Source organism: Carcharodon carcharias, chromosome 17 (assembly GCF_017639515.1).
Source record: "Carcharodon carcharias isolate sCarCar2 chromosome 17, sCarCar2.pri, whole genome shotgun sequence".
NCBI classification, from domain to species: domain Eukaryota; kingdom Metazoa; phylum Chordata; class Chondrichthyes; order Lamniformes; family Lamnidae; genus Carcharodon; species Carcharodon carcharias.
The window spans coordinates 64133185-64151790 of NC_054483.1; the positions used below are offsets into that span (position 1 = coordinate 64133185).

The window sequence follows — 18606 nt, forward strand, 5'->3', positions numbered from 1 at the left end:
CTAACAAAGGTTATACATGCTGCATTTATATTAAAGCTGCTGTTCTAAGCGTAACAGATGAAGCGTGGGTCTCAGCCAACCACAACCCTATTTCCACTATCTGGCTGGAACTCAACTGGTGAGGAGAGTGCTTTACATGTGGATAACGACAAGCATGGAAAACTTACAACTCAAATCTTTAAGTAATGTGCATGGCAACAGCAACATTGTCTCAACATTGAAATTAATTTAGAGTCAGTTCAATTAGTGCCCCTCCCTTGAGAACAAAGTGTATGCCCTTCATACATAAAATTTACACAGAGCCAAACAGACTGTGCGTTAAAAATGTCACTTCACTTTTCAGTGTCACAGGATTTTGAGCAGATGACAGGATGGTGTCAGAGTTCATCCCCTCCATGCTTTAATGTAAATGTATAGCGCAGCAAAGACTAAAACTTCAGCAAGAATTGAAGGCCTAGAGTATTGTCTCGTGATGCTTGGTTCAACAGTTTTTTTTAGAAACTAAATACAAAAAAAATTATTTAATAACAAGTTGAAAAAAGTGAAAAGGTGCAGGTTTCTGATGCGGATTACTTACCAACATGACAGTGTCTGTTCTTTCAGTTTCACAAATCTTGAAAAGGCCTGAATTTTTCAAGTTATGTTGCATGCATACTTCAATTACTTTAGTCCAATTCAAGTAATCTGATGCTCCAGGAAGAGTTTTGGGGTTGCTTTTAAAAGTTTTCATTCTAAAGAGTCTGTGAGCTGCAAACTTACAGAGACCCAGCACAGAATGAAATTGTGATCTTAACATATGCAGAGTTTTGCAGTTCAGTATTTCTCAAAATCAAGTGACTACAGATTGTCTGGAGACACCATTCTGTGACCGTGTTGCACTGTGTCTGGACACAAAATGCTTTTTCTCAATTGGCAGCTGGAAAATATTATGAACCTAACCAGAAATCCCTTTCAATGAGAGGGGCTCCATTTATGATTCATAGCTTAGCCAACGTAGGCTTTCTTTTAGATCCAAATGGAAGCACAGAAGGGTGTTCAGTACTTTTTTTCTGGAGAAACAGACTTCATTACTGATAATTATTATATGGATGCCTTCATATACCTATAGACAAAAAATTCCAGGAGACATTTCATTTATTGTTCCATCCTAGAACTTTTTCTTTGGCTCTGTTCCCACACAGCTTGTTACTTGGTGTGGAGGGGGTTGGGAGGGGGGAACACAATCTCTGCTGTAAAGTTTACAACTAGGGGTGTTCCACAATCAGCAACACGACTTTACTTGTCAGAAAGTAAGATGAGGCACCGTTTGTTTCATCTTGAGGCTGGGCATTTGATCAGCAGCTCAGTCTAGCTCATTACTCCTGGATTTGTTAAGTGATCCTTTTCCCATTTAGCATGTTGATCAGTGCTGTGTTTGTTGGTATGTGGGCCAAATGTGTGTGTTTATAACAGTGCAATTGGAAGTGGAATGAAGGAGAAAGGCAGGCTGTGACAATGTTTTTTAAAAGTTCATTTATGGGATGTGGGCTTCACTGGCTAGGCCAGTGTTTATTGCCCATCCCTAATTGCCTTTGAGAGTACTTATTACCAACAAAGTTTCTGACAAGGTGTCTGGGCAATGCGTGACTGCCCTTAGAGGGAGATTTCATCCATTTCACTAACATATACCCATATCAGTGCTGAGTCTTTCTACAACTTATTGCACTCCAAGTAGAGTGACATCATCCAAGCCAGTTGACCTACAGCTGTGCGATATTACTTTCCACGAAGTCTTGGCTCAAAAAAGAATAATAAATATTATTTTTAATTTAAAAGCCAGAATTCTGTGGAAAGTTATATAGCACCATTACAGAAAACAAGGCAACCACTGTGATCTCTCAGACTTGCAAAGCAGAATGGAGCAGAGGTCTCATGCAGGGAGAATGTTTTAGACTCAGAGAATCTTTGTACACTCTTGACTAAGCAAACATGTAATTTTTTTATTGCTTCCTTTCCCATCCCCCTCATTTTTGTAACATTATATTTTCTGCTTCTCTTGATCTCGATTGCACCCTACATCATTCAAAGAGAGCTCTCACGCCCTGTACGATGTAAGAGTACTACTGACCATGAATTGACACTACCTAAAGTTTTCTTACTTTGATACAAACAATTTAGCAGGATTCAGTTATCCTGCATCTTATCTCAAACACTAACCATTTAGAGACAAAATAATTATTTAAATGATTGGGATAAATGTTTCCAGCTTAACATAATCCATTTACAATGCAGCCCAGTACAGGTAAACATTTTCTTCCCAAGAGAACGTATTAGCTAAATTTGACCACGAGAGAAGAAAAGAAATGAGAAAAAGGCAGAAACCCTGGAATGCATTTCCCACCATCACCACCAACTCCCCAACCATTTTATTGTCAAGAGGCTTGGGCAATTTTAACTCCTAAGCCCCATATGCATGCTGCTGGTCAGCTGCCTGTCTGAAAGGCAGGATGTGCTAGTGGTCCACATCAAGGGCTGAATGGCAGAAGGTGGTAGGCACAATAGTTGAAAGATTAAGGTAGCCATCGGCTCATGGCAGCTCCAGCTCCTGACCTGGAGCCAGCTCTGGATGGTAGTCCTGCACAGACTGGTTTCACCTCCTACATTCAATGAGTGCTGAGGGAGAGGACCAATATCCTGGTATGTGCTACTGTGCTGCATGATACTGTTATCTCAGAAATGACCGCTGGCTGTCCTGGTTCTAATCGTTCTCTTCATTATCCTCCTCCTCCTCATTTGCTGCCCATTGCTATGCTAGATTTGAAAGAAAGGAGAGTAAAAGAATAGGCTTTTTCTTAAGTAGTAAGGAGTCAGAGGATGGGATAGAAGTGTGTGTGGCTCTCTAGTATTTCATAGGGCTGCTTAGGAGACAGGATTTAAATCTGAAGTTTGTGGGTCCAAGCCCCACTCCTGAGACCTGAGCACATGATTAGGCTGAAAGAGTGCTGCACTCTCAGGGGTGCTGACTTTCAAATGAGGCATTAAACCAAGGCCCCATTTGCTCTTTCAGGTGAATGTGAAAGCTTAGAAGTCCGGCCCTCCGCCGCTTTGGACCAACTGTAGTATTTTGTCACTCAATTGTCTCATCTCTCCATTTCACCTGCCACCTTAGAATGCATCTTTTCAACCACATTCTCAAATCTGCTATAACTCATCTCTCATGGTTCCGCATCAGCATATATTTGTTTTCCATCTGTGAAGTGTTTAGGAGGTTCTTCTACATGAAGAACTTTAATATAGCAATATTAAAGCAAGCTGTCATTTGTTGTTGTTTAGTGTGCATGCATTCACACACTGCAGTTTTTTTTTGCCTTGTTGAGTATTGCACTGCCAAAGAGCTCACAAAGTTACTGCAGTTGCAAGTAATTACTGCACTAGATTGGTTCCAGATCAAAACATATATTCAGCCCATTGAGTCTGCACCAACTCTTCCGAAGAGCAATTCAGACAATCACACTCCTTCACTTTTCCCCAATATCTCTGTAATGTTTTCTTCTTTAGTTATTTATTACTGTCAAATCGAAATCCATCAGCCCAACCAGGCAGCACTTTCCACAAAACCTAACCACTCATGGACAACAGATGATTTCTTCATCTTGCCTTCAGTTTTTTTGTCAATCATCTGAAACCTATGTCTTCTACATATTGACCTTTCAACCATTGGAAACAGTTTCTCTATTTATTCTATCTAAACCCTTCATGATTTTAAACCCATCTATCAAGTCCCCCCTAATCCTCCACTGTCCCTAAGGAGAGCATTCTCTCATCCATCTGCCTATCTGTAATTCCTCTTCTCTGGAACTATTCTGGTAAATCCCCTCCAAAGCCTTCACTTCTTTCTGAAAATGTGATGCCCAGATTTGGACACAACAGACTGGATCTTAACAAGGTCAAGCTGCAGAGGCTAGTTACGAAGTTTGTGTCCTCCAGATGCACTGCAGGAACTCACCAAGGCTCCTTAGGCAGCACCTTCCAAACTCACGTACCACTACCATGTAGAAGGACAAGGGCAGCAGACCCACGGGAAGACCATCAACCTGGAAGTTCCCCTCTAAGTCACTCACCATCCTGACTTGGAAATAAATCACTGTTCCTTCACCGTCGCTGTTTCAAAATCCTGGAGCTCTCACCCTAACAGCACTGTGGGTGTACCTACACCACATGCACATTGCAGCAGTTCAAGAAGGGAGCTCACCACCACCTCCTCAAGGGCAATTGGAGGTGCGCAATAAATGCTAGCCCAGCCAGCAACTCCGACATCCCATGAAGGAAAATGAAAACAAGTTGTGGTGTTTGGACTCTAAAACATGTCGTTTCAAACTGAGCTTCTACTTACAATTACTGGACGAGGTACAATGTCGATTTTGTTTCACTTGATTTCTTCCATTAACCTTGTTTTATCTCATTGTCAGTTTGTTGTGTGTGGTGGCCGAGTTGGGACTGTTGATTGAGTTAATCAGCAGACACTTCTGAGGTGGAAACTTTTATTTATTTACAAAGGTACTCCGCAGCAACTAAACGTGTGCTCTTACTTCAAACTAACTACAGAGGTAGCCCGTGCTACTCTCCTATTGGGTACTAAATATCATTCCTTAACAAGCATTATTCTTATAATTACCACAGGTTCAAAAGTTTTTTTTTATTCATTCATGGAACGTGGGCTTTACTGGCTAGGTTCAAGTACCAAGTATCTCTACCAGATGCACTGCAGCAACTCTCCCAGGCTCATTTGAATGCATTTTGCAAACCCTCAACCTCTACCACATTAAAAGAACAAAGGCAGCAGGCACATGGGAACACATCCCCTCCAGGTCACACAACATCCTGACTGAACTATATCACCATGCCTTCATTGTCATTGGGTCAAATCTAGAACAGCACTGTGGGTGTACCCACAACACATGGACAGCAATGGTCCAAGAAGGCAACTCACCACCACCTCCTCAAGGGCAATTAGGGATAGGCTATCCTAGCCTTGCCAGCGACCCTCATCCTGTGAGCAAATAAAAACACTCCAGGAACATTCCTGCACTGCCTGCCTCTTCCTACCCCTCCGGGTAGCCACCCTTAACTCTCAATTAGGTGTGGTGTGACTACCTCTTAGTAGCTGAAATCCAGGAATCATTCAGCCACCCATTCGTTCTGCAGTGTATTCAGCCGCCTCTCAAACTCAGAAACCCTCAGCTGGAGTTCATGCAGCTCCTGCACACATGGGTCGTCGGGACACGTGTCCTGAAGTTCCCACATGACACAGGAACAGCAGTCTGCGGGTAACTGCTGTCTCTCAATCCTAATTAGAAACTTAAAATAAACTCCTTAGATAGAAGGCGATTTATATAATTGCTGTTAATTAGGTCTATTTTAATGTATTAAATTACAATTACTATTTTTCAATTCTCTAATTCCAAAGTCAATTAATCACAGACTAATTATTTGCTCAAGTTTAACAAGAATCTTAAGCTTGCCAATGATTACTAACATTTTGAGGAAAGTATAGATAGTTTGCATAAAGTTGACCCTGATAAGCACGTGAGACTTTGTAGCCTATTCCATTTAATCAATAGGGACTAAAGATACAAAGATATGCCTTGCTGAGAACTTTCCATTTGTGCAGAAAAAGTAGCCTGCAGATTTCCATCTTTCCCCTTAAAACAAGCAGCAAACCAGACAACTGAGCACATCCCAACAAGTTCTCTATTGCTGCTGCTCCCAGTGATGCAATAATATGAATATTTAGTGCTTTTAATGTAAATTTCAGAATCCTAATGAACTTCGATTTTGAGAGTCATGGACTCTGTGTCCGCTGTAGATCATTGATATTTTCGAGAAACAAGTGGTAGTCAGTCTGCATAAAGTTAACTTCAGGTAAGTACAGGGGATGCAGCATATTCACAGAGCATTTGAATCCCAGGAGCTTTCACATGCACCACATGGAATCTGTTCACATAAAACTTGTGCTTGCTCATGGGATTCTACATCTGGAAGTAACACCAGGATGGATAATCTCCCAAGCGTAACATTGTTTGATGGAGAACACAACATACATCATCATGGCCTGATTATACCTGAAGTACCAGGTCAGGGACCTTGAAGATTACCACCACATTTTTTAATCATAAGACAAAGCTTTGTGGTTTAATGTAATTGAGCTACATAATGAATTATTGCAAGAGGATATAGGAAAAGTAATCTTGAATAATGGTCAGGATATTAAAAAATCCATTCAGGGCAATCTAACGACAAGCTGTTTGAGAGTTGGGAATCCAGTTTGAAAGCCAATTCTTTATCTTTGCACACATCCTAGACTTTCCTGGAAAGACGACAGTTTATTTTATAGTCTTTTATTATTTACTGATGTGAATTCCATGCTAAACCAAAGGGGTCTCACAAAAGGTATTCACTGACAGAGGTGGTATCCAGGAATATGGGGTGGATTGAAAAAGTTAAATTCCAGCTCCTTAAACTTTCACAACACCTTTGTCAGATCCTTTAAGTGGGCTTAATATTAACAAACAACAGACATCCTATGGCTCGTTTTAAATGATCGTCATTGCACACAAGCACCCACTGTACAGGAAAAAGATCAGGGGCCAAAAGGGACCTGACTGATCTTTGCTCTATACTCCCCCATACACGTACACACAATTACCAGTGATATTTAATCATTGATATCACTTTCCTTGTGATTTTCATTGAGAACAATTCAAAATGCAGGTCACATGAAAATGACAAAAGCCTATTTGCGCAACATACAATAAGCAGTCTATTTGTTGATAAATGGCAATGCTTACATAGATTCCAAATTCTTACATTTTAATAATAGCTTACATCAACAATAACAAAAGATGAATGTTCTTTATCAATGACAAACAGCTTCATCTGAAAAGGCACAAATAATTAGTCTAAATGAACAAAGAGCTTGGTGCTCGCGCTCAAATATGATTAAAGAGTTTGCTTCTGGAGGAAAACAATGTTTCTGCAGCAGAGTAAGGGCAGGTCACAGTGAATTGCTGGAAAGTCACAGCATTAAATTAGTTTGATCTCTATGAGTCTTGGTGAGCAAAGCAGGTCATAAGCATTGGGCAAGTATTCGGACCAAGACTGACAAAACGAATACGAAAGGGTTCAAAACCATTTAGAAAGAAAGAAAAACTATTTATATATGGTGCCTTTATTGACCTCAGGATATGGAGGGCCCTACAAGTCAATGAAGTATTTCTGAAGTGCAGTCATTGTTGTAATGTAGGAAAATGCAGCAACCAATTTACAAATAGCATGCCTCCACAAACAGCACTGTGAAAATCAGATTATCTGTTTTAGTGATACTGCTTGAGATAAATATTGGCCAGGACATGGGAGAACTTCCCTGCTTTTCAAAATAATTCCATTGGATATTTTATGCCCACTTGAGGGGACAAATGGGGCCTTGGTTTAACATCTCACCTGACAGCGCAGCATTACCTTAGTACTGGACTAGACGTCAGCCTGAATTTAAGTACATGGTACTTGTAGAGTAAAGGGTTAACATCAGAAGCACATGATGATGTAATGATGATGTAACATCACATGACAGAGAGATCTGGACGGAGAAGTTCCAACTTCTAGAAGAGTACCCAATACGTACATTCTAAATATAAATAAAGAGTAATGGTTTTAAGAAACTAAAATCTCGATCAGCTTACTTTGGGAGAATAGACAAGCCCCAAAGAACCCAGTTGACCCCAACTGGGGGTTCGAGTTCAACTACTCAATGAAGCATGTTGGCAGCAGTTGTGGCAGTGGACAGTGAGTAAAAGACTCAGCAAACTTTAAAAAGAAACTACAGATTTGAAAAGTCAAGAGATCTTTGAAAGAAGGACAAAAGGAACAAATCTGACAGTCGCCACAGAATCAGAGCATCACGGGTGCAACAGATATAAGTTGAGAGACAGACCGAGGCATCAGTGGGCACAGACCCGAAGCAACAAGCAGCAGCATAGAAGCAGGAAAAATTCCAGGACTCAGTAGAAGCATGGAATCCACACTACTACTCCCAGAACTATTTTGGAGCCCTGAATGCTTGCAACAGGCCTAAAACTGGGACAACTGGGGAAAGAGGTTTACAAGGTACAGAACCACTTCTAGCTTACACAAAAAAAAATCAAAAAGACCAGGTCAGTATACTACATTAAGCAATTGGATCTATTGCTGACAACTCGATAGCAAGGCAGGGGGTTGATGAGACATCAACTTCGTCCTGCAAGCTTTCAATTCATATCTCAGCATCCGTCGGAATCTAGTATTCGAAAGGGCTAAATTTAACAAGAGAAGCAAAGACCAGGCAAAAACATTCATTCATTAACAAACCATGCAGGCTGACAGGAAACTGAAATTATGGAATCTTAAGGGACGAGTTAATTCATGTAGGGGTCTTAGATGGAGCATGATCAGATCCCTTGCAGATGAAAGAATTTAACATTAACAAAATAAATACAAATCATGAAGCAAACTGAGCTCAGAAAACAGAATAGGGTTTTGTTTGCAGAGAAGCAGAGATCCCAGGGAGACGATTGAGTGAGACCATTCCATTTTTAAGTCATAAAAAAGAAAGCATGCCAAAGCCCAAGCCTGCCAAAACAGGCAAAAGCGGGCCAAACTGCTATCTCAAAATATCATTGGTGTGGCAGGCACAAGTGAAAAGAGTGTCCAGCAGGAGGAGCCAAGGCCACTAAAAACACTCGTTTAAAAATGCTGACAACCTGTAAGACGAGGGAGAAAATTTTAAACCAAAGCCACATACAAGAAGTGTAATAGCTACAAATAAAGGAAGTATCCTTCCTAGAAGAGTTAAACAATGCTGCAAATATATATTGAAGTACTAACGTTGAAGTAAATGGACACTCCACAGAGTTTAAATTAGACACAGGAGCAGGTGTTTCTGTTTTCTCAGATGACGTCACATAGCTCAAGCAGATGACATTGCAACCCATATCTATCAAACTACAGGGTCCAGGTGGGATTACATTGAAAGTCAAAGGCCAACTCGTGACAAAGTTGATAGGGGAATCTTTGAACCTCTATATGTCATTCAAAATCAAGAATGCTCTCTACTGAGTGGAAAGGCATGCTTAAGATTGAAGCTGGATGAAGTTGCTGATGAGCACTCCAGCAATACATCCAGGAATCAATTTCCAAAATTATTTACCAACCTAGGGAAACTAAAGACCAAGTACCGTATCACCCTGAGCTGATGTTACACCAATTTGCCTTTTTTTTAACAGTGAGGGAAATCCCTCACCCACTCTTGGACCAATCAAGGGTAAAATTGAGAGGATGCAACAGCAAGGAGTTCTCTCACCACTAACTATGCCAACAAAGTGGTGTTTGGGAATGGTTACAGTCCCCAAGCCAAATGGATCAATTAGAATCTGCATAAAATTAACTCAACTAAACAAATCAGTGGAACATGCGATCCACCCAAACGCCTCAGTTCTTGAGAGTCTTGCCAAACTAGCCAAGAGTACTCTATTCACTAGATAAGATGCAAACAGCAGATTTTAGCAGTTGCCTCTGGACAAAGAATCCAGATTGCTGACCACTCTTATAACACCATTTGGTCATCATTGCTTTAATAGGTTACCATTCGGAATTGTGTCTGGTCCTGAGATTTTCCAGAGAACAATGCCTCAAACCCTAGAAGACACTGAAGCAGTAATACACCTTATGAATGACATACTTGTACATGGCTCCATAAGAGAAGAGAATGACAGTAGAGTTTGAGCAATCCTGAGTGTCTTACAGGATGCAGGCCTAACACTGAATGAAAAATATGAGTTCGCCAAACATATGATCAAATTTCAAAACACAGTGCGGACCTCTGGAATAACAATCGACCCACGAATAATAAAAATTATCAGTTTCCACTACACAGGAACACCACTCAGCTTCAGAGTATCCTCAGGATGGCCAAGCAAGTGGGCAAGTTCCGACCAAATTTGGCAGAGGTTAATGAGCCTTTTGAGACAGGGTCAACAGTGGTGCTGGAACATGGACCAGAAAAATGCTTTTGAAAAGCTTAAACAACTTCTAATTTCCTCTGAAATTTTGGCACATTGGCAGTGGGTTGACAGGTGGGAGGGCAATGAAATAGCATGAAGGCCACCCTGCTGCAATTTTACCAGTGATGGGAGAGCTGATAGGCAGTGCTCCCATGGGCAGCACCAGGAACCAGGGTGGGGGGGGTGAGAAATGGTGTGAGGAGTGCTTCCTTAGAGCCCCCCAAAATGTCTTCCCCCACACTGGTTCCCCTCATTCCTCCCATTCCCCAGCTTATCTATACCAACCCCTCTCCTACTTTTCCAGGGCTGCAAGAACCTCAGACTTAGCTCTGGTCCCAGCTCCAGCACAGCACACCTTCCTGCAGGCCTTGCTGCAGTACTAGGTGGCCACTGCTGCCGGTGGTGCTGCCAATATTGGAGATATACCGGCCTCTGATTGTCCGACAGTTAAGGTGGAACTTGCTGTTGTTGAGGGGTAGAAGTCCCAACTCTAACCATTTAATGGCCAATTGGCCTGAGTAATTGATCCACTAACCCCGACATAAAATCCAGCGCCCCCATGTTCTAGATTCCCCAGCCAGGAGAAACAGCCTCCCAGTATCCACCCTGTCAAACCCTTCAGAATCTTATATGTTTCAATGAGATCACCTCTCATTCATCTAAACTCCAGAGAGCATAGGCCCAATTTACTCAGCCTCTCATCATGGGACAACCCTCTCATCCCAGGAACCAACCTCGTGAACCTTTGCTTTATTACCTCCAGTGCAAGTATATCCTTCTCTAGGTATGGAGACCAAAACTGCGCACAGTACTTCAAGTAGGTCTCACCAAAGCCCAATTCAATTGTAGCACTTGTACTCCAATCCCCTTACAATAAAAGCCAACAAGCTATTGGCCTTCTTAATTAGCAGAAATGTTGGTCATATTTATATCCAAAATAAATCAGTTTCATTCGATTCAATAGGCTTAAAGGCTCCACTAAGAAAATGGCCACTGAAATCATTTTTGCTTAATAAGTACTACAATCGGGACTATGCAGCCGGAAAGGTCAGTAGCAACAGATTGAATGGTAACTTTCAAAGGGGAATTGGAGGGAAAAAAAGGACAGGGCATTGTGGAAAGAGTAAGGTGGTGAGACTAATTAGTTTTGCTTTATCAAAAAGAGGCACAATGGAATAAATGACCTCTTTTGTGCTGTACATGCTATGACAGGGTGACCAACCATGCCAGAGTTTCCATAATTGTCCTGGTATTCGGCTTCCCATGGGTGTGGGCTTCCTGGGATGCCATTTCCCAGTGAGCGAGGAGACTGCCCAAGGTCTTGTCTTGCCACCGTGCAGGCATCTTGGTGTCTGCATATGTACACTGTGCTACTGCACAGTCCAGAGAGACAGCATAGTGTGCATGCGTATACTGGAGTCCAAAAAGCCACATGGGAGCACTCTCCTCAGAGTTATCTTGCTTCAGCAGGCAGGTTGTTGCATTGGCATTAGGGGTCCAGTGGCAGAGGAAGATGGGGTGGGGTGGGGGTGGGTGTCCAGGCAGCAGCGGCACTCTCAGGCCTGAGTCCGTGAAGTCGAGTCCGGCACAGGCCCAGTGATGCTTAGGCAGGCCTGAGGCAGAAGAAAGGTCTGACAGGCCTTTGACAGGGGGGTCTGACAGGCCTGAGGGGATGAGGAGGTCCGAGCAGGCCTGAGGGGCAAGGGTGGCAGCAGCAACCACCCTCCACTGCTACCCAGTGGCTCCTCCAGCCTCATCAGCCCCCAGCACACCTCCCCACCACAGCCCCTCCAGCAAGATATCCCTCATTTTCACCCACCCCAGAGTTGGTCACCTTGTGCCATGAATCATCATTGCTACAATATGTGAATAAAAATAATTCAACAGGACCATAGAGAAATTCAGGGGGATGAGACATGAAAGGAAACCAGGCTGAGCTCTGGAATAGCCAGTGAATATCAGAGCAAGTGTCCATTCACATAAATTACATTCTTTTCTCATTGATCACTTTGCTGTGTGCTTATTGGTTTTCATTCCTGCCAAGGCTTATCTTGAAGCCTTTTGCCAGCCCTTTTTTACAGTGGTTAGCTGCACAGAGGGAAGAATAAGGGAATTGATTTTAACTGAGGGCTATTAATCAGGCCTTCCTGATAACTACCAAGCCTCACTTCCGGCTTCACTTCCACTCCCAATGTCAACCCCACCCAAAACCAGCGGGTAGGATATGGAGCGCAGTGAAAAATCGACACATGCTCCTCTTGTCCCACAAGGAACCATTTAAAAAAAATATTTTCAAAACTTATCTGGGCCTCTTCAGGCCTTGATGAAACCCTGCTGCCACATTTCACTGGCAAGCCCAGGAATGTTACAGCCCTTAGTTGGTCCACAGCTAAAATGGCATGTGCACCTGAACGATGTTAGGGGAACACGATTTCATCATTGAACTTAGTTCCCAAAACCAAAAAACTGCCTTGTAAAATGGCTATGCAGTAAACACTGGGGAAAGTTCCCAAACCTGATCTTAACTTTACGCCCGCACTGTTCCCATTGGGTCAGCAGTGTTAAAATTGGCTACAAAATCTTAGCATCTTGGTGATGTGTAGCATACAGTTGAAACCTTAAGCAAAGTATGGGCAATTGTTTTTTAAAGTGGTGTTGAATGATAAATAATCAATTTTCCCGCTTGAAAAAAATTATCCTACTTCATTTTTTTATGAAAGGAAAACATTTAAGTTTCTACTTTGACAAGAGCATAGCAAGTTCATGTCAGTTGCATCACATAACTGCATTTTATGCATAGTTGAGGTCCCCTCAGATAACTACACTCACAAACATTGGACAGAGACCATAAAAAGTGGCAAGCAAAGGGAAGAGAGATAAAGGTTTGTTGTGTTACTGCTGCACCCATCCTAAAAGCAGCTATCTCAGAGCTGTCACTTCTGTCCTCAGTCAATCATGTTAGTCTTTGAAATATTCATACAACAGTTAGTTTACACTCCACAAACCATTATACAATGTATTGTTCTTATTGTTATTAAAAATAGATTCCAAAATGGAACATAGCGGCAAGAAATGTGAACAGACTGGTTCAAAGTAGAAACAAACTTGATTTGTTCAGTGACATTAAGATTATGGAGAGAAGGACAGTGTGTTTACACTCCACTAACCATTATACAATATGTTGTTCTTATCTTCATTCAAAATAGATTCCAAAAATGAAAAACAGAGGCAAGAAATTTAAAGTAAAGTTCAAATTTGTTTAGTGACATTAGGAGTGTAGAGAGAAGGGGAGCTCAATCTGGTTATAAGGCCAAATTATTGATATAAAATCTACTGCTGCCTCTGTCCAGTCATTACTGTATTGTATAGATCACAGGGACGTTGCCGCATCCTATTGAACCAATGGAAAAGATGTTGAGCTTCGTGGATGACATTTGCCCCTTCAAGAAAGAATAGTTCTCCATTAAAATACTGGCTGTAGCAGGCTAAAATTAACACATTTTGTTTCACTTATGGACAATTTTACTTGATGTTTCTCTGCTCAGAAAATATACCAGTGCTGGGAAAAGGGGCACTTTCCACCTCAATATCCATTGAGGATATCAAAAGATCCATGACATGATGCAGTGTGGTTATAGTTTTATCTATAGCTACCTTAAGAGTGTCTCAACATTTGGAATATTGCAACTTCCACTGCTAAACAGCCTTACACTTGCATATTGTACATTGCCTTTCCTGATTATGGTCTGTGTGGCACTGATCAGGTTTGTCTCATGTCTGCTGTTCAACAGGTAATTCTCTCACCTCTGGATTAGCAGGGCTTGGAATTCAGAACATGATTGTGTGGGGTCCAGATTATTCATCTGGTGACTTCAGCCAGGTGGATTTGGTGCTGAATGGAATGGAAACCCGACTTGGTAAACTTTGGATAGGGTGTTAACTCTCAGTTTAATTCTGTTCAAATTACCCATTCCCTTGGTTGGGTCATTTCTGAAATTTTTTAATACTTGTTTTTACTGTAAAAACTAAAAATACAGCATTTTAAAATAGTTCTGAAACTCTTCACCATCCTGCGAAGCAGAATCAGTTGAGCCTTTGCAGATATCTGAAGTCCAAACTTAACGTAACTAAACAACACAAAAACTGTTTGCTGCAGTTTCGTAAAGCCTTCCGTTATAATTTCTACATATTTGAGTCAGTTCTTCCTAAACAAAAAAATCCAACAAATGACCTTTCTGTAGTTGCAAAATAAGCTGATCAGGCCTGCGTATAATCTTTCAGATCAATCTTCTAAGGCAAGTAGCCCTGTATGTAAATATGGATGAACAATAGCTACTCAGCATAGTTACTGTGCTAGTTCAGGTGGGATACAATCTGAAAAAACACCAACAAGCAAAGGTCAATACAAGGGCAACACACATTCTCTTACAATTCCAGGAATCAAATACATATTAACAGGTGTTCCTTTAGTACAGAAAGTCCAACTATAATCAATTTTGGATACAAATGGAAGAAAGGAGTTAAACCCAATTACATAAAGAACATTCCCACTCTGTGATCTGTTAATAATTTTCATTTAAACTGTGTTAAAGTGACTCTCTTCATCACCCTCTCTCCCCACTACTAATTAATTCAGTTATGCTGATAATTGAATTAATTAGTACTAAGTTATGTTGATAACTCACTACTAATTAATTCAGTTAAGCTGATAATTGAATTAATTAGTACTAAGTTATGTTGATAACTCACTACTAATTAATTCAGTTATGCTGATAGAGTGAGTGAGTTATCATCAGAAAAACCAAACTCCTCCTCCTACCCAACACAAAGATTATTTTAAAAATAAAAACAAAAAACTGCGGATGCTGGAAATCCAAAACAAAAACAGAATTACCTGGAAAAACTCAGCAGGTCCGGCAGCATCTGCGGAGAAGAAAAGAGGGTCATGAGGACTCGAAACGTCAACTCTTTTCTTCTCCACCGATGCTGCAGGACCTGCTGAGTTTTTCCAGGTAATTCTGTTTTTGACAAAGATTATTTTACTTGGATAAAGGAATAAATTACTGGGAAATTCACAAAACAAGTTTTCATTACATGTGGAACTAATTCAAAATTCCTTCAAACCCAAGCCTATAATAAACAATTGCTGCAAGTTTAACATTCCTAGACAGTCACTGCTAAGGTGTTCACATGCATTTTACACTAATACTCCCAATTTACCTCAGTATTTACACAAGTGTTTATGATAAAATGTAGATATTTTAAAAGCAAAAGATAACTGCACTATACTTAGTATTTGTTTATTAAATCGTGTGCAAGCCTGGATTAAGGTTAGTCATTTGAGCTCTCTGTTCAGATACACGTAGTGTGTTTTACGACAGATTCAGGCATGGGAATTTTTGAAGACCAAGCTGACATTTATTTTTCAGTTCCTGCACTAGAATTGACCTGCATGGACAAGGAGAAACATCTCAAGCCAGTGAGGCTAATTACTATCAAGCATTGACTCCTCAAACCTTTTGCAGCAACACCTCAGTGTAGATTGTCTAATGAGCAACTGGATTCTTTGCATCTCTTCCCAAACACAACAAAACACAACAAATTTGAGCACCACTGTATACAGATATCTTACCTCACACCTGCTGGAATTGGTCCAGGAATGAACCCAGTCATCTCCCAGCAACATAGCTTGACATATCATCAGCTTCTCATCAGGAACACTAGGAAGTTTGGCATCAAGATGAATGTTCTTCTTTTGGCTGATGGCCTTCCTGGCCTTTGCACCTATATAGCCCGATGGTAATCTTCTTGTCCATGCCCTGGATCCAGTATAAACTGATTTCTTCACCTCTCGGTTATTCTTATTGTATCTTCTAAACAGCAAGGTAGAGCGCTCCTTTTTGTTTCGTTCAAACTCATCACCCGTCCCTTCTTCAAAGCCATTGCCTAAATCTTCAGGATAGCTAACGGAAGGTTTCATGGAAAATCGGTTCATCGAATGACCTCCCTCAGACCTATCAGTTAAGGTTTTCTCCTTTAGCTTTCTCTGCAGTCTGCCTAATCCAACCTGTGTGGCATGCAAACCTGGGCAGCCATCATTATTGTTGTGCACTCTTTGAGCAACGTAGTCCTTTCGAAATTGTAATAGCGCTTTTGATGTACAACTAAAGGGTGGGGATCGATAGTTATGTTCTACATTGCAAATTGAAGTCCCCAGTGAACATTGGCCAGGACAAAATGCATGGTACCTTTCATTCTCACAGCTGACATGGTGTTTTATCTCCAAAGCACCGTGTGGATAATTGTCTTCCATTCCCTTTTGGTTGTATAATGATGGCAGCTCTATTGAAGACCTTTCCTCTGTTGAATCTTTATCCTTTCCCTTGATCCCTCCTCCCAAGCAAGAGGGGAAACTCTTGGGCTTCCAGTGCATGTCTTCATCGGTTTGCAAATGCCATGATTTATTAAGTTTCTCTGGTGATTGATCCGAAAACAGGCTGGAGTTACAATTTCCCTGGCTAGACTTGCAGTTGTTTACATTGTCATGTCCCACTTTTGAGCTTGAAGACCCCATTTCGCTATCCTCGAATTCTCTTGCACTTTTAGCATTGTATTTTGCAGTCAGTTGTGCTATAGACATCACTGGCAGCATACCCTGCAACTCTAAAGGAGCCTCTGGAGGACCCTGAATGATTGACATTGGATCCACATCCAGTATTCCTTCATCGACAACATGTCTTATTTTATCACAGCCTGAACTACTCAGCCTATTTTCATCTTCAGCTGACTGGGCTGATATCATCTTTCCTGGCCCTATGGTCGCAAACACAGAAGCAGCTATTTCTTCAGAGGTCATCTTGAAACAGCAACAGTCAATATTCTTCTGATTCTTTTCTTTGACTGTCATAGCATGGCCTGAACAGTGACGGATGCCTGGAAATCTCCTTAGTGAAGTTCTGGAAAAGGGAGAAAGCGGAACTCTAAGTGAGCTTTTCGCTTCACAAATGTCTTAAGAACAGAAAAACTTTGCCAGCTGATAAAGCCCAGAAGAGAACAATGACGTTTAAAGTGAGAGCAGCTGGACTCTCAAATATTGTCCAATATAAGAAGTGTTCTGCTCAGCACATTAGGGATCCTTTATTGTGAATAAGCAGTTGGAATTCCAGCCCCGCCAATTCATCCAAGATGGATGTTACAAGTAACGTGGTGACAAAGTATTTTGTTGCACTGTAGTATAATAAAATGGTTTACTCCAGATCAGCCTCCAAATTCAGGTTACCTTTCTCTGCAAAACAAGGAGGAAAAAGATTAATGTGAAGCCTTACAAACATTACCTAGAAAGTTTACATCTTCCAAAACAGAATGGTAACAAGGAGCATTGTATTATATGAGGGAGAGTTTCCACTTCAGACGCAACTGGCAATTCAGGCACAAATTGTGCCAGTTCTCCCAGTTGAATTTTTGCTAAAGTTTACTCAACCTCATTTGTGTATCTTCAAATGCAAAACCTATGATGACCCCATCACAATTGGGCAGCATTTTAGAACGTTATATATTTTTTTAAAGATTGCAGATTGCTTAAAAGAAAAAAAATCCTTGATCTATTGTATATACCAGTGTAAAAGTCAAATTTCTGAGAATTTTACTGGCAAAAGGTTAAGGGTCAATTCTTACATCAGTAATATCTTTTGAGGGTTTTGTGTGTGTGCTTGATTTGGGCCCACACAGCATCCTGGGCATGGATTGGCTATCGCGGTAAGTGCACTGATTGGCCAGCTACTCGTCCTGTTGTTATACCATGGATGGGTGTACCCTGGTGAGGTCTGGTCTGCCACGGTTGGATAGATTGCATTACTTAATTCCAAGCCCAGGTTGGAGATTGTTCAGCCGCTATTGTCCCGGGAGAGTGCTGTGATTTGGGCTGTCCACGATATCGATGTTGGTGAAGCATTAGTTCAAGCAGCTCCCAGCAGACAAGCAGATCAATAGAAGTGCTTTCCTGAACAGTGCCTTCTACCTGTCATCTTTTTTCAGTTAGTGTGTGAAGGAGTCCTGGGCAGAGATGGAGAGGAGAGGGGCAGAACAGCCCATGGCTTCAATCCTTGAAAAACTATGGTCGACTTTTACATGAGGTTTATAAAAAATTACAAAAATTTAAGCCAAAAGTCATGGGTCAACTTTTATATGGGGTATTTAGGGTATTTAAGGGTGATAACCTGTTCAGTTTTAGTAATACAGCTAAAAATGGATGCACCATTAAAACAAAGCATGCTTTATCAATCTCGTCCACCATTGCTGCATGACCTGATTTTAAATAATGGATAATGACTTTAATTATATAGAATCATTTAACAATTACATTGGGTGCAGTCAGTTTAAGTGAATTAAATATTTTTTAATATTAAAAGCTTTTTAAAAAGGTGCCTATTAGGGTCCTTGCAACTAAAATAACCACGTTAATTTTGAGCTTCCTCAAAGGCCCTCAAATGGGCACAATTAGCAAAGGCTCACTTTGGTGATTAATTTAATCCAG

At 41.1% G+C, this 18606-nt stretch overlaps 1 protein-coding gene across 5 annotated transcripts in view; it reads right to left on the reverse strand.

Annotated features, from left to right (window-relative positions):
- Window positions 1-18606, reverse strand: part of plce1 (phospholipase C, epsilon 1) — a 418731-nt gene that overhangs the window by 327561 nt on the left and 72564 nt on the right. For 4 of the 5 annotated variants that reach the window (XM_041209226.1, XM_041209227.1, XM_041209225.1 and 1 more), the window contains exon 2: window positions 15706-17358. The exons of the other annotated variant lie outside the window; for it this stretch is intronic. In XM_041209226.1, coding sequence (XP_041065160.1) covers window positions 15706-16980 — 1275 coding nt within the window. In that variant the 5' untranslated portion in view covers window positions 16981-17358. The remainder of the gene's footprint in view (window positions 1-15705; window positions 17359-18606) is intronic. 5 annotated transcript variants of the gene reach the window in all.